This window comes from Sinohyriopsis cumingii, chromosome 4 (assembly GCF_028554795.1).
Source record: "Sinohyriopsis cumingii isolate HCF-2022 chromosome 4, ASM2855479v2, whole genome shotgun sequence".
NCBI classification, from domain to species: Eukaryota; Metazoa; Mollusca; class Bivalvia; order Unionida; family Unionidae; genus Sinohyriopsis; species Sinohyriopsis cumingii.
Genome location: NC_142964.1, coordinates 82,975,849 through 82,990,488, shown reverse-complemented (window position 1 = coordinate 82,990,488; position 14,640 = coordinate 82,975,849). Strand labels below are relative to the sequence as shown.

Here is a 14,640-nt window from a genome sequence, read left to right as displayed (position 1 = left end):
AAGTTCATCAATATGTTTGGGGGGTTTTTTGTGGGGGGGGGGGCATTTTTAAAGAAAATATTATATTACATCTACAGAAGATGCACACTAAAGCTTACAAAAATTGATATTTAATTAATTTTGTTTAAGAATTGAAGGAAATTGTGTGGGAAAATGTAAAAAGAGTATGGAGTGTAAACTATTAACAATAACATTTAATTTTTATTTTTATGATAATCAAAGTGGAAAAAATATATTGCTGAAATAATATACATGTAATTAAATTGGTATAAAACAATAAATACTAATGTATATAAGAGCCACATGTTTATACTGCCCCCTAATCGAGCCTCTAATACTTCAAAAGGTATACTTATCGGTAGCTAGAATTGGGTTACAGCCCACATTTGCCAGTGAACATTTTGAAATATTTTTTTAAATGATGGTAAATCAACCAACCCCCTGAAAAAATCATTTGGACGTTGCGTTCTAATGTTAATAATTTTGGTTGTAAGCACAGGAGTCTGACGTTTATGAACAAAACACGAAAGAAACAAAAATAATATTAGCAATACTTAAATGTGTGACAACACGATTATTTATTTTATTTTATTTATGTATAAAATCACTATAAACATTCGGAATAAATACCGTGCGTTTTTTTTTCTTTGACTCGAGAAGGCTGAGAACATTGAACCCGTCGAGACAAATTGTGCACACGTCCCGCTAAACATTTTTACATCCGGGTGATTGTAATGTAGAAGAGGAGTCACGCTGTATCCGACATTTCCAGTAATAGCACTTTTACTCTCTAATTGTGTCGGTACGAACTATTGATAAGCTAAACTGAAACCCTATTGCTCCAGCCTCCGTCACACCACGTCTTTATTTTTCTATCTTATTAGAAAAAACGATTTTACCGGTTTCGCTGGGAACATCCGCCATTGCATCGATTTGATTTACAGTGTATGCCGATGTGTTAAAAGCAGGCGCATTTACACATCTTAAATTAAATATTAATTGTTGCTCTTAAATTTAATATTAATACAGTTTAACCAATGTCCACTCATTCCTGATTATCGAATGCTCTGCTCCTGACTGGCACGAAGAAACTTCCAGAAGAAAATTGTTGACCACTATGGACTTGTACAGTGGTGGCCAGGTACTAAACTATACACTAGTGAATGTCAGTGTGGTCATGTATGCGCATTTACTCATTCTAAATTAAATATTAATTGTTGTTCTAAAACTTAGTACTAATATAGTTTAACCAAAGTCCATTAAATCCTCGTTATCGAATGCTATGCACATTTTCTGTCGGTAAGAAGCTTGGGCGAAAAATGTTTATCACTATGGACTTTTACAGTGGTGGCCATGTACTCATGAAAAGAGTATGTATGAAATAATATAATCCAAGTTTACTCTGACCCATCATACCCTATTTTCATATCTGAACATTTATGTTAGGGTGTTTGGTCGGAGTCATTTGCCTATTGAATGGTAGAATTCGCAGAGCAGAGAATTGGCATTTAGTCATTTACTAGCTGACCTAGCAAACTTTAACAACCTGCATGAAATTGATATTAAGTTGATTTATTTTCTCAGAAATTGTGAATATAATATTATCTTTACTCTGCTGACGGACGAGACAAAACTACTTGTTTAATTAAATTTGACCAGGAACTTGCCATCTGCATTGCTAGTCAAATAACTATCCAAATCTGGCACTCTGCATATCTTCGACATCAGATGTCCAGTAATAATGTGATATCAACAATAAATCCATTGTTGTAGGAAAATCAGTTGAAAATGTAAATTAAAGTCATATTGTTTATAGAATTGTGAAAGAACAACTTCTCAACATATTTATTCAGGGATCAATGACCAAGAGCCTATCACTGTCAAATCAACCTGGAGCCAGATTTACCAGTCAGAAAGCACATGTCATTGTGGTAGTTGCATGTTAGCAACATAAACATCCTGACACATTCTCAGTACTTGATGAATGTGGCTTTCTTCAGGTCATTGTTCTTAGAATAAATGTTGAGAATTACAAAATGTGCATTAGTAGTATGAATTTATTTTGGAACATGCATAGCCTTCACTGTGACAACACAGTGGGTGACATTCAATCCATTTTGTACTGGATCACACCTTTTGTTGGCTTCATAAAAAAAATGTCCCATGTACGTTAACATTGAGTTACGTGTTTATCGGGGCTTTTAAATAATGGCCTTCAAAATGAATATGGATTTAGGATTGGATCCAGATAAAGTGAATAAATAATCTTCCTTTTCGAGGTATATGTAATTACATTCTAAAAAAATGACACCCGTTACTGAATAGTCCATACTGAACGCATACATGACCAGGATGACGTTTACTTTAGCTATGATCAAGGTATTTTGAAATATACGTTTTTAAGGAATTGTATTACTATTTTTGGATTTACATTGGTCTCATTATTGCATATTTGTTTTCTCCATAAACCCTAAGATATTATGTCAGGAACTGAAAGTTATGTGTAGTCAAAATTTCTGACATTTGGGATTCGGCATTTTTTGGGTCAACAAGTGGGAATTCGCAAAAATGTTAACAATTGGAAACATTTTTAAACACCTTAATGTAAATGACTGTTGTCATATTCCTACATTTATGAAAAAGATAGCAAAAACCTGTATCCCAAGGTTTTTCCAATCTTGGATAATTTGGGGGTAAATCATCCCTGAGTGTACATGAATATTCAGTTTGTTTTACTCTGAGTACATATCATCATGGTAGTTGCATGATGCTGGTGAATTCCAGCTTTCCGATAGCCAAGTGGCTCTGACCCCACACCCCAGCATAAATGTCGAAATATTTAAACTGGCATGGAAAGGGTCAGAAGAAACTTGAACTACCTAATCCCATTACACTAACACTGTCAGTCAACAACTTAATCCACAGACAATTAAGAATGTTGGTTCACTTATAAAGTAAATAGTTAGGTATTCAATATAATATATTTCATTTGCATTGTTTGCTGGCTTTTTTCCCAGATCACATGTTATGCATATCTACTTTTTTATTGTATGATTGACCTTGGTTAGTAATTAAGTGTTTCCGTTTACCCTCCTTTGTGCTTCAGGGACCCCAAAATATTAATTTGACCCCCCAGTTTTGATACAACAATTTGTTTTTTACTCAGCCTGACCCTCCAATTCTGACACTAGTGGGATTTTTTACTCAGTCTTTAACCCCTAGGGGATACACTGATTGAGTTTTGGGTATACTCATATCTTTTCGTTTGCATTTTTATATGCCTTTCTTCTCTTTATCTCTCTTGCTCTTTCTTCTTTCTGCAGTTGCCTTTGTTTTTCTGTTTCTGAAGCTGAAGCTTTCTTGGCTAAATTTCCATGTTTTTTAAAATTATATTTAAATTCTATTACTTTCATTTCAGAGCCAGATAGAAATTTACTAATCAAACCCAAAGCACTTTTATAAAAAAAAATGTATTTACTAAATATTAAACCAGATTTTTTTTCTTCTTGCTTTGTTAAAGAAGCCTTCACCTCAGAAAGATCATAGTTTCAGGCAAGAACTATTGCCGATTGGTACTGTTGGCCTGGTAGCAAGCATTTTAGTGTATTTTGATCTGTATGTATAACAAATGCTTTGAAAGAAACAGGAGCCTAACTGGAATTTTTCTCTGCACATGTGCTGCCAACAATGATTTGAATTGCTGTTGGGCATCACATCTTTAAAATGTTTTCACCACCAAGCTATATTACACAAAAGTGATGTTTACTTTGGAATATATCAAACATTTGCAGTACATTCAGCCATCAAATACTGATATACATTATACTTTTTGCACAGTGTGCTACAAGTTTTAGCATTGGGCATGGTGGCAGAGATGATGTGAGGAAGCACAATGGTAGCAAAAAGAACATAAAGGTTAGGAAACTACATGAAGACAGCTTTTTCGAGTGTTGGAATTTTTTTACATTGAAAGATTCGCAATGTTTCCAGCTGTCGAGAAATTTTTGGGAACATTTGACTAAAGCTGTACCGATGTCACTTTTTGCTGATTATGAGACAGAATATTTCATTATTATTTGTTTTATAACACTGACTGGTTCAGAAACATAAACCTATTAGTATAAAGGTATTTTGTTGTGTGAGTTATAACAAGGTTGTTTATGTGGCAAGTGAATTTGAACTTCTGTATAAAAACAAACAGAAACTGGATCAGAAGTACATTGCAATTTATAGAAAACAACAGTCACACAAACATAAAACTTCAAAAACTTAAAACTAACACTGATAAAACTTATGGTTCGCCAATTCAGGATATAAATGATTGAAAATGTTTTAAGCTAGTCTTTTAACTTACGTTCAGAGATGCAGGTCGCCATTACTAGATTTCAGTAAATAACTAAAAACTGTTAATAACAATAGCCCAGTATTAATTAAAATTAATAATAAGCATGCTTTAAGTTAGATGTCACTGTATGCTGGCTGCAGCTAATACTGAAAGAATGGTTGAGGTAGGTTGCATTTAAGCAACAGTAACATTTCTCCAATCTTGCCAAGTAACGATCCGAAAATATCTGGCATGTGCCACTAAACAGCTGCTCACTCTGAATTCTTGAAGCTGGTAAAGACAAATACCATCTAATTTGGCCAAGTAGGGGAACTGAAACCTGTGAGCGCTCCACCAGCTGTATATGTCTTCTTCTCGTGGCAACAGAGGGCGTTGTGGAAAAGTACTTCCGTCTTGGAATTTTATGGCACGGTTCTGCCTTGGCCATCAGACGTCAACTGAGTACTGCAATAGCTTTGTGCCAATTAATAGCTCCCGGGTAGTCAAATGCAAGTGGCTGCTTCTGGTTCAGCATGGCATCAGTAGTCAGCGTACGAGATGCTGCCAGAAATAGGCCATGTTTGACGATGTGCATGCAGCGCAAGTGCTGGACAAGATTTGATGTATAGTTTTTAAAATCCTTTCCACCTCTGGAAATGCATGCTTTGCAAAGTATACTATTTGCCTCAGACTCGTCAACTGCATTTACTTTGAAGTAATTCCAGACTTGAGTTTGAAATTATGCATAATCTTGGTAGTATATTTAATAGTGTACAATCTCTAGTCAATATTAATAATCCAATCAATTCTTTCTCTTGAAACAGTGCTTTAAATCAAGTAAGATACTACTAAGTTGTCCCCGTGGCTGGATGGATGCACGCACCATGCTGCGAGTCGTGTGCTGAGCAGCATAGCAGCTGTTGTATCCATGGGTAACGTCGCTGGCACTGGCATGACAGTATCAGTGCTGCATAATATTTGTATGTCAGCGTTCAGTTGCTTCAGCGTCAGACCATTATTCATTGATAGCAGCATTGCAGTACTGGCTAAAGAACAGATTAACTATAGTGAGTCATAGTTTTGTAGTAGTAGAAAATTTCGCTAGCTATCTAATATGTCTTGCTATGTGCTAGTATGTATGCTGGAAGTTCAGCAGCCACACGAGGCCTTATTGGCTGGTTGGTTGCTGTGATTGGGATGAGTGCATGAATGGTATTGATAAAGCAATAATTTACAGCATTGTGTTAAAAAGTATTTACTTTTAATAATAGACTGTCTTTTAATTAACCCCCAAAACAAATGTTTATTCCTTAATTTCCACTATTTATTTCTGATTTAAAATTCAAGCCATGTCAAGATGAATGTTATGATTGAATTCATATTTTGGAAATTTGTTTTAATAATTGGCCCTATTATGAGTATGGCCGATTAATTGGTACAGCTTTACTTTTGACCCGTTCATCATATGTGGTGTTGCATTTGAAGCATTACTACATGTAGATGATGTTGGACTGTCAGGTGTAACATCAGGTTAAGTGATTGTGTTGTCTGATGAATTTGCACTAAATCCAAATGAGGTTAATTTTGTTAATTTATTCTTAGAATGAGACGTTGAACACGCAAAATCTAACTTGCGTTTACCCATGATAAAATGCACTGTTGACACTATATAATTCTGAATGAGATTGTTTTCATTTGCTTTGTATTTATAACAGCAATCAGTACTTCAGCGGTAATCAGTTTTCTCTAAAGTTTCAGCAAAACTTTTATTGGTACATGTAAAAATAACAACAGGGATTTGCAGTCGTTCAATTAATTGTCGCTGTTTCTGTTCACATCTTCAGAGGTCGGTTGATTGTAGGTATAGTCCATTAGCATGACTGAGTGTATCGCAGCTAAGGCCGGATGTCAGCATAAGTGGATTATGATGTAACAATGCACTGTAAAGATGGGTTTGCCAATGTGAACAAAGGATTTGTTTATGTAACAGATATATTCCAGTGCATTGTGCATCCAAGTTTGTGGCTTCCTTTCATGGTCCCTTTGAATGTCTCCACTCCGAATCCATGATTGTATGTACAGATTAAACAGCCAAAAAGGTTGTCGCCAAAATAAGCGTCAAATGATATATTTTGTTGCAAAGAAAAAAAGAAAAAATCGCAATTTGCAACTTTGTCGAAGCCCAGGTCGATCCCTGAATATTATATATGCTTTCTTTGTTTTCACTACAGGTATATTTCTCATTTAATATGCATCAGTTTATGATGGTAACTGTGCCAATGAAGCATTCTTTTTGGGCCTGCATTTATTACCTATCCACCTCCATCCTCCTGCAATTTTTTTTGGTACATGCATCATTTTCTTCATCAAACTGACCTGGTTGCTTATAACATGGTTTGGTCTGTAACATGTCAGGTTCTATGTCTCCCAAGTACTGTGTTACAGTGGGGTTGCACTGTAATTTAGAAAGTGCATTGTAAATTTCAACAGCAATTATTTTAGAATAATTCATATGGATAAGCCCCCAGTTTTCTGTTATGACCTTGTTGTCTGTAAGTAACAGAAAAGAGCAAAAACCAACAAGTTTTGTAAAATTCAACTGTGCTAACAGTCTTGATGTACATTGGAACCCCGATATAACGCAATATTTGGGGTCCACAAAATTGGATAGCTTTAATATCAGGGTCACATTAATGCAGGGTTTTACAGTATTTTACTTTTTCGGAGAACAACTCTTTGGCACATATACATGTATTCCTGTCTAATGTATATGATGAATAGGGTGTCAACACTGTTTACTATCGTGCCGTTGTGGCATGCAGTTCATCTATAATGCATGTAATTCCATTGTAAAATTACACAGATTTACAATATTCAGTACTGCTTCGGTGACCTAGTGGTTAGAGCGTCCGCTTCAGATGCGGGAGGTCGTGGGTTCGAACCGTGGCCAAATCATACCAAAGACTTACAAAAATGGTACTAACAGCTGCCTCGCTTGGTGCTCAGCATTAAGAGGTTAGTGTTAGGACTGGTCGGCCTGGTGTCAGGATAATGTGATTGGGTGGGACATCATGCTACGTGTCTGCGACATGATGCCCCAGTGCTAGACATCACTATAAACTGCCACACTGCAGACATCATAGTGATATGACTGAAAAATTGTTAAAGCTACATTAAAAAATACTAATCACACACACACACACAATATTCAGTAATTTTTTCCCCAGATCATTGTGTCTGAATTCAGTGTCTAATATACAGCATGAACAGAGTATCAACACCGTTTACTTGCCATCTGATATTGTATCGTCAGGGCATGCAATTAATCCATAATATATGTAATTCCATTGCAAAAATTGCATACATATTTAAACCGTTCGTTAATTTTGTCCATCATCATTATGTGTATGAATTCAATGGGAAAAATTAACATCAAAATTACGTTAATAAAGACGAAGCATGTGTATGGTTCATTACATTCCAGGGTCTATGAAAGATGTCTGTACAAATTTCATCCTGCTAAAATTTTCTCGTGTTGCTGTGTAAATTTGTCCATTGCAAATTTCCAATAATTCACACTTGTTTGCCTTTTCGTTTGAACGACTACAGCAAGAATAATTAACAATGAACACATGCTTTCAGCATGCCTATAACTTTTACTTAAGATTTTGTGAATATCGAAAGGTGTGAAAACTACTAGTCATTGCGCAAAGTGCAGTGAACAACTTGCTTTTACATAACGGTAAAATATCTTTATAAAAAAAATAGGAAATTAATAATGAGTTCATAAACAAACACCATATCCATGTAAAACCCAAGAACTAAGTGCAGTAGGCCTGCAATGGTTACGAGTCACTTTTATAAATTTTTGTAAGCTGTATGCATGTATAATTTCATGCCCTTTCAGTATCCAGCTAATAAAGTGGACATTATTTATTGTTGGCGGCTTTCATTTTTTGATGTTTATTAAATTGTGAGAATCTTTTATCAACCACCGCATTGTCTGCTGCTTGGTTGTGTATGCAGTTAAAGAAGAAACATGTGTCGGCTATTGTTTGATCAACGATTTTATACAGAATTGAAGACGATCACAAAGACGGCTTACTGGCTTTACTCATGGATCAGTAATAAGTAGGATTTCCGATAATGTTTATTTTGGCTTAATACTTCAAGAACTTGGTGAAATTGTTAAATTTCAGAAGCCAGGCCACAATCGTATTATATTCGAATTCATATGTGAACTCTTCCCCAAAATGATAATAAATTTTAACATAATATTTCAAGTACTTTGAACAAAAAATATTTGTTCATGTGTGCATGAATACATAAAATTTCGGGAGCCATGCCACGACCACGGGGTTGCACTGTATCACAATGATATGACCCAGAAATGTCCTTGAATGAATTCACAATTCCAAGATAGTAATTTAGTCCTTGGCTCAATGAGCACTTTGTAAAACCAATGAATGATTGAAATAAATATGATTCTTGACTAAAACAAACTAAAATTGATTCCTCTAAAGGAATGAGCAATTCAGAAGTTATTAAAAGACAATCACAGAACCAGGATGAGGGTAATTTTCCCATCATATTAGCTCACTTCTAAAATATTCTTAAATTCTGAATAAAGATAGACCATGAGCTTGACATCTGTAAACTTGGTACCTAAAATTATTTATCATCTTGATATATATAACATATTTTTGGAGAAAAGTACAAACTACAAATTGAATATACAAAACATGTTTTTACATGCACCGTATAAATATATTTTAGTGGCTTGTTTCAAGTGAAAGCCTTAAACAGTAGTTCACTTGTGATATAGGACAAATCTGTGCAGCCATCCGTTGTGGTAAAGTCGTCATATCCCAATTCAACTGACAAAATTGTTGCTTTTTCTTGTCATTCAAATCAGGGTACATACATCTCTTGGCTCAAACAATCTTCCTTTCTCCGTCCATTTCAGCTTCCCACTTCTGTAGAATTGTTTCATTATCTTTCACGATATTGTTTATCTGAGTCTTTCTGACATTAGTTTTCTGCAATTATCCTCGACACCCCACACACACACACCTCTGTCAGTTGAATTACTTTCACTTTCTCTTCCAAACTGAGAATTTTTCTTTTTCTCAATATGTTGATCTTTTCATATTGCCAACTACAATACTGATAAAAACAATTTTTTATGCATCTAAGTAAATTGCCGTGTGTTTTTAAAGGAAGTGATCTTGTCACGTGATTCGTTAGTCGCAGTCTGGTACCCTATTGTTGTTATACATTTCTTTACACTAAGTGAGAGAAGCCAAAAATGGCTTCGATACATACCATTAACATCATGCATATTTTACCTCACTGCTGTTAGGATTTGTAATTTTGACAATTATTTTCAGTAGTAATAGCCACTAATTATCAAAGGGAACAAGCTCAACATCTTACTAGGGGAAGCCATAAAGGCTATCAAACCATTTTCCTGCTGACTTGTGTATTGTACATTGATGCTGCCACTTCTCAGCTGTTACTACTGTTCAATAATTGTAATCTTAACAATTATCAGAGTGACGAAACCGGACATCTTATGATAACACAGCAGTAAGGCTAATTGGATTACATGTACTTACTCGTTTGTATGGATTAAAATTTGAGTCTTTCTCTGCTTTATGGAATAAATGTGGCTTCTTGTGAGGCGAAATGATATAATATTAACCTTAGTGGTACATGTACTTTAGTCAAAACTTCTTTCAATAACAAAAACCCGACATCAGTAAACAGAAATCGGATTACTTAACACACATTATGAATAAAATACTGGTTCTGGATACATATTAAAATAAAATGCGGCCGCTTGTGAGGGGTACATTTTATATTATTGCACTAATATGCTGGTCGCGTTAGCTGGGTGGCCTTTCATGCGGGGTACTTTTTTGAACACAAACTCATAGGTGCCAACAGATAATGGCCTTTAATTATACACATAAATTATAGTGAGTTTCATGTGGGGTAAAATGTTTTTATAAAAACTGCAATTATTATGTTAAAAGAAGTAATAAAACAAAAGTATTTATTATTATTAAAACAAAAACAAATATGTAATTTTTTTTGTTACCTGAAACTATTATATGTACGATGTTGATAGCTGTCATCCTTCCCTCATCACTTTCCCTCCATTGTTGACATTTTTGGGCTAACGAGTTGTCATAACAAATCGCAAGTTACTCGTGGCTACACTTTTATAGGGTTGGGTACATGTATACAGTATGATGACATTTTAAAATAAAAATAACGAGGTGCCACTGTTTACAAACGACCTTACTAATGGCTGATTCATCTAAATTTAATAGTGAGCCATTGACTACATTGTCTTCTTGTATGGTAAAAGATAGGACCAGTAGTATTTTCAGGTTGCCCTTTGGATTTGAGGGATTTTTTGGTGAGTTTCACACACTGGCGAAATGGTTCATCTATATTTATAACTCAGTAGCTTAGCACCAACAATTCCGAAAGGAGCACCCCAGAAATTAATACCTCTTAGGCTGGGAATAAGTTCTATTAAGATTACATATCTGGTGATTGAAAAGTTGTGAAATTGTTATATGGTGTGCTGATTTTGGTCCAAACGTTGACATACTTTTGCAGTGTAACATATTTGAGAGTCTTAGGAATGACATCACTAACTAGATATATTACTTCTACCATGTTGATGATGCATCTTTTGCTTTGGATACAAGCCTGACCCTCTTCATTTAAAACTATTTCATGCAATGCACACAGGGCTGAGCAAATTTTTTTTAGCCACTAGTCCAGGACAAGTGGTTTCAGAAAATTCACTAGGCCCACCTTTCTCTTCACTAGTCCCACCTTAATTTTCACTGGTCCTAAACTGGTAATCACTTGCCGAGATTTGATGAGACAGATGGACTTAATCCATAGAAAAAAAATTAAATAATATACAACAATTATTTCTTAAAAGAATTTAATTTTTCAAAAACATTGGGTGTTATACATTTGGCTTCTTTAGGTTCATGTATATATATTTTAGCCGATGGATTTGAAAATATATCCATGTATATGTCTGCCACCTGCACCAGTGCTGTGCCAGCAGTTGATAGCTGTGTCTGGGTTAAAGTCCTCAAGCTCTGGTCCATTTGCAGAAATGTTCATTAGCATTTGTAAACTCTTTTGGATTAAGGAATTCCTTAAAGAAGTCTTGATTAAGTTCATAGAACTAAATCCTCGTTCACACCGAGTATCCGTCTTATGCACACTCAGTATCTGTCTTACGTTTTATCCCTCCATTTTCAAACAAATTTACCTTTTCCAAATCGCCATTATTACCTTCCTTGCACAGATAATTTAGCAAACTCATTTTATCCACAGAGTAACTGTCAGCTTGCTTGACAACTTGATCTAAAGTGATCATAACATCAATTTTCTCTTTTAAATACGAACTGAAACAGCTCATTAATTAGCATAATTGTTTTGCTTCAAACACAATATCGCACATGGAGGTAATCATCTGTATAATCAATTATAAATTAAAGAATTATTACGTTCATTTAATCAGTTCATAAAGGCAACCAACACTGATGTCGGTAAAGTACCGTTCATTAATTTAATTACACTGTCTTGCTGGATTAAAATCATAATGAGCCGCTCTCCTTTGGCTTTCCTTTGTTTGACGTGTTTTGATTTGCCGATAATTTGGTCGCTTAGCCCAATATGCAGTCAAGCAGTAGCAGGATGTAAATGTATACAAGAAGAGGGGTAGAATCAAGTATTCAGTATGCCCGGAGGGCATGATTGGCCAAATAAAGGTAGATATAGTGATTAAAGCACGAAACTAAGGACTAGCCAGACTTTTTTCAAAAGCACTTGTTCCGGACTAGCGACTTGTAAAATTTTACTTGTCCGACTTCAAAAATGACTAGTGGGGGACGCCAGGCTATGGGATTTGCTCAGGCCTGGCCCATTACTGAAAATTTTCAAAAATATCTTCAGAAAGGTTAAGAATTCTGTGCTTTATGGAAATGTACATGTTGGGTGCATATTTGGCCAATTAAGAGGGTCAGATGCAATCACATAAGTCTTTGTTATGAAACCAAAGGGGTGGAAAAAATGGTTAAAAGGCATGTAAATTCTACCTGCATAACAGTTACTAGTCACAGTCGTGACTTACGTCAACTCGTTTCAATTGATTAATCATGCACAGAACACCAAGCGCATGCAACATTATTAAGGTTCATAATTATTGATTTATCATTTTCATTCACATATGTGATTAGCTATAGCAAAGAATCAAGCAAAAGGTGTACTAGGTACTAAAATATCTGCAGACACCATATTAATTCATGTTACTAGGTACTAAAATATCAGCAGACACCATATTAATTCATATTTCTCGGCTAATACGTAATAGTTGGTCATGTATAGAAAGGGATTTTAAAAGGGGCTTTAAAACCAAATAGAATCACAAACATATTAAATGAAATTGTTTTGTTTTTTATATTTATAGATGGCACATCATTTTGTCTACCCAGCTGCCAATGCAGCCCAGCAAGCGACTGCATACCCAACAGTGCAGACTGCATATGTTACTGCAGCACCACAGGCAGCATATGCCACTGCTCAAAGAGCTGGTCAGGCTTATGATACGTACCAGACAGCCCATGCTGCTCCACAATATGCATATGCAAGAACTCAAGTAGCTGTAACGGTAAGTTGATCTTCATGTGGGACATGGATATAATCATGCTTTAATTATTTTTAAAAAACTTCCTAATGATAATAATGTAAAGTATTCAAAAAAATGTTTCCATGCATGCAAGTTTCAAGCAGGTAAATTTCATTGTAGATTGCTGTTACCCTGGATCCTTGTTGAATGTGATTGACCTAATAAATGCTCCATTGAATGGCTTAAAATCCTTAACAGTTGCCTATTATTACCTCAACTATAAAAAAAAGAAGAGTCTGGAATCCCCCATTCTTGTACACTTGTGGCTCACGTTTGTACATTACATGATTTTTTGCAGATTTTGGAAACTTCATGTTTTGGGTGGACATTGGTCTCTTCACATCATTGTGGATGCCCTGATCATAGCACACACTGGATGGATGAAGTTTTATTGCCCTCTTAGAAAAGTCACTGCAGTATCATTTTGTAATAGTGGACAGCAGGGAGGGTCCTGGCTTTTAAAAAGTTGTTGCCAAAAAAATCACCAGATGGTATATTTTGTCGCCAATAAGGAAAAAATTCGCAATTTGCAACATTGGCAAAGCCCAGGATGATCCCTGGTGGACATTGTTTCTCTTTACCCTCATTTTTAGCTTCAGGGACGCCCACAATTTTAATGACACCCCCTGTTTTTATGCCAAATTTTGTTTTTTACTCCATCTGACCCTCAATTTTGACTGCATATGAATTTTTTACTCTGTCTTTCACCCTAGGGGATACACTAATCTCCATTAGACCTTACAGAGCACCTTTTTTAAACAATGTCTTGAAATCTTTTGAGATTTGTCTGCAAAAACATGTATTGCTAGAGTTAAAAGATAACATTTTTGTGGCACAGGTTTTTTGTGTTGTATTTCATAGTTTTAGCAATTTAAGTGAAAATGATTTCACCCTGTTAACATTTTTAAATGCACTCTGAGTGGCAGTAGTGGATGACTTTGGAAATAATTTCTCAACCCAGCTGAGTAATTCGATGTGGCAAGCCACAGGCAAAATTACTTCATGCTGGTATATCATATATTATCACTGCCCCATTTCCAATTTGATGATCAAAAACTTCCTTCTTTTGCTTTGAAACTTAGAACAGTATGTGTTTAAGAACAGAAGCTTTGAAGTAAAAGCACCACATAAATATATTTATTGATAATTTGAACTGATGTGAAATTTCTTCGTAAAATTAGTCAGAAAACTTGGACTTATCAGGGATAGTAATGGCAGACAGCAGTGCATCTAGGAAGTACCTGTTCATTAAACTGTTCTTGCAATTCATTAGGCACATAAATTAAGGAAAGCATACGAATCGTAGAAAGAAAAGTCTAAATATGTACTTGAAACTTTAGCATTGCATTGAGTATGCTGGAGACCCTTTAATGAGGGTCACTTGGAGGACAAGTGTGATGCTAGAAAAATCTTTAAATATTAGATTGAAAATATATGGGATAATTACACTGGTCAACAGTGAAATCATTACTAACTTGAAAAGGCCCTAATCTGTAGTATTTTGGTGTGCCGAACACGAATATAACCGTGAAAAATTTGTATTGGCTCTCGTTTTGAAGATATTCATATACCTCATTTTCTATGTTTC

General features: G+C 35.2%; 1 protein-coding gene across 8 annotated transcripts in view; it reads left to right on the top strand.

Moving 5' to 3' along the window:
• Positions 1-711: 711 nt before the first annotated feature.
• Positions 712-14,640, top strand: part of LOC149801553 (zinc finger RNA-binding protein-like) — a 78,074-nt gene continuing 64,145 nt past the window's right edge. For 6 of the 8 annotated variants that reach the window (XR_016420680.1, XM_089955764.1, XM_089955763.1 and 3 more), the window contains exons 1-2: positions 716-1,141; positions 12,834-13,034. Coding sequence is in view for 7 of the 8 variants with exons in the window: in XM_089955764.1 (XP_089811890.1) it covers positions 1,118-1,141; positions 12,834-13,034 (225 nt within the window). In the remaining variant the exon portion in view is untranslated. Of the gene's footprint in view, positions 1,142-12,833; positions 13,035-14,640 lie in introns of all 8 variants that reach the window. The other 2 variants (XM_089955759.1, XM_089955760.1) reach the window with 2 other exon arrangements.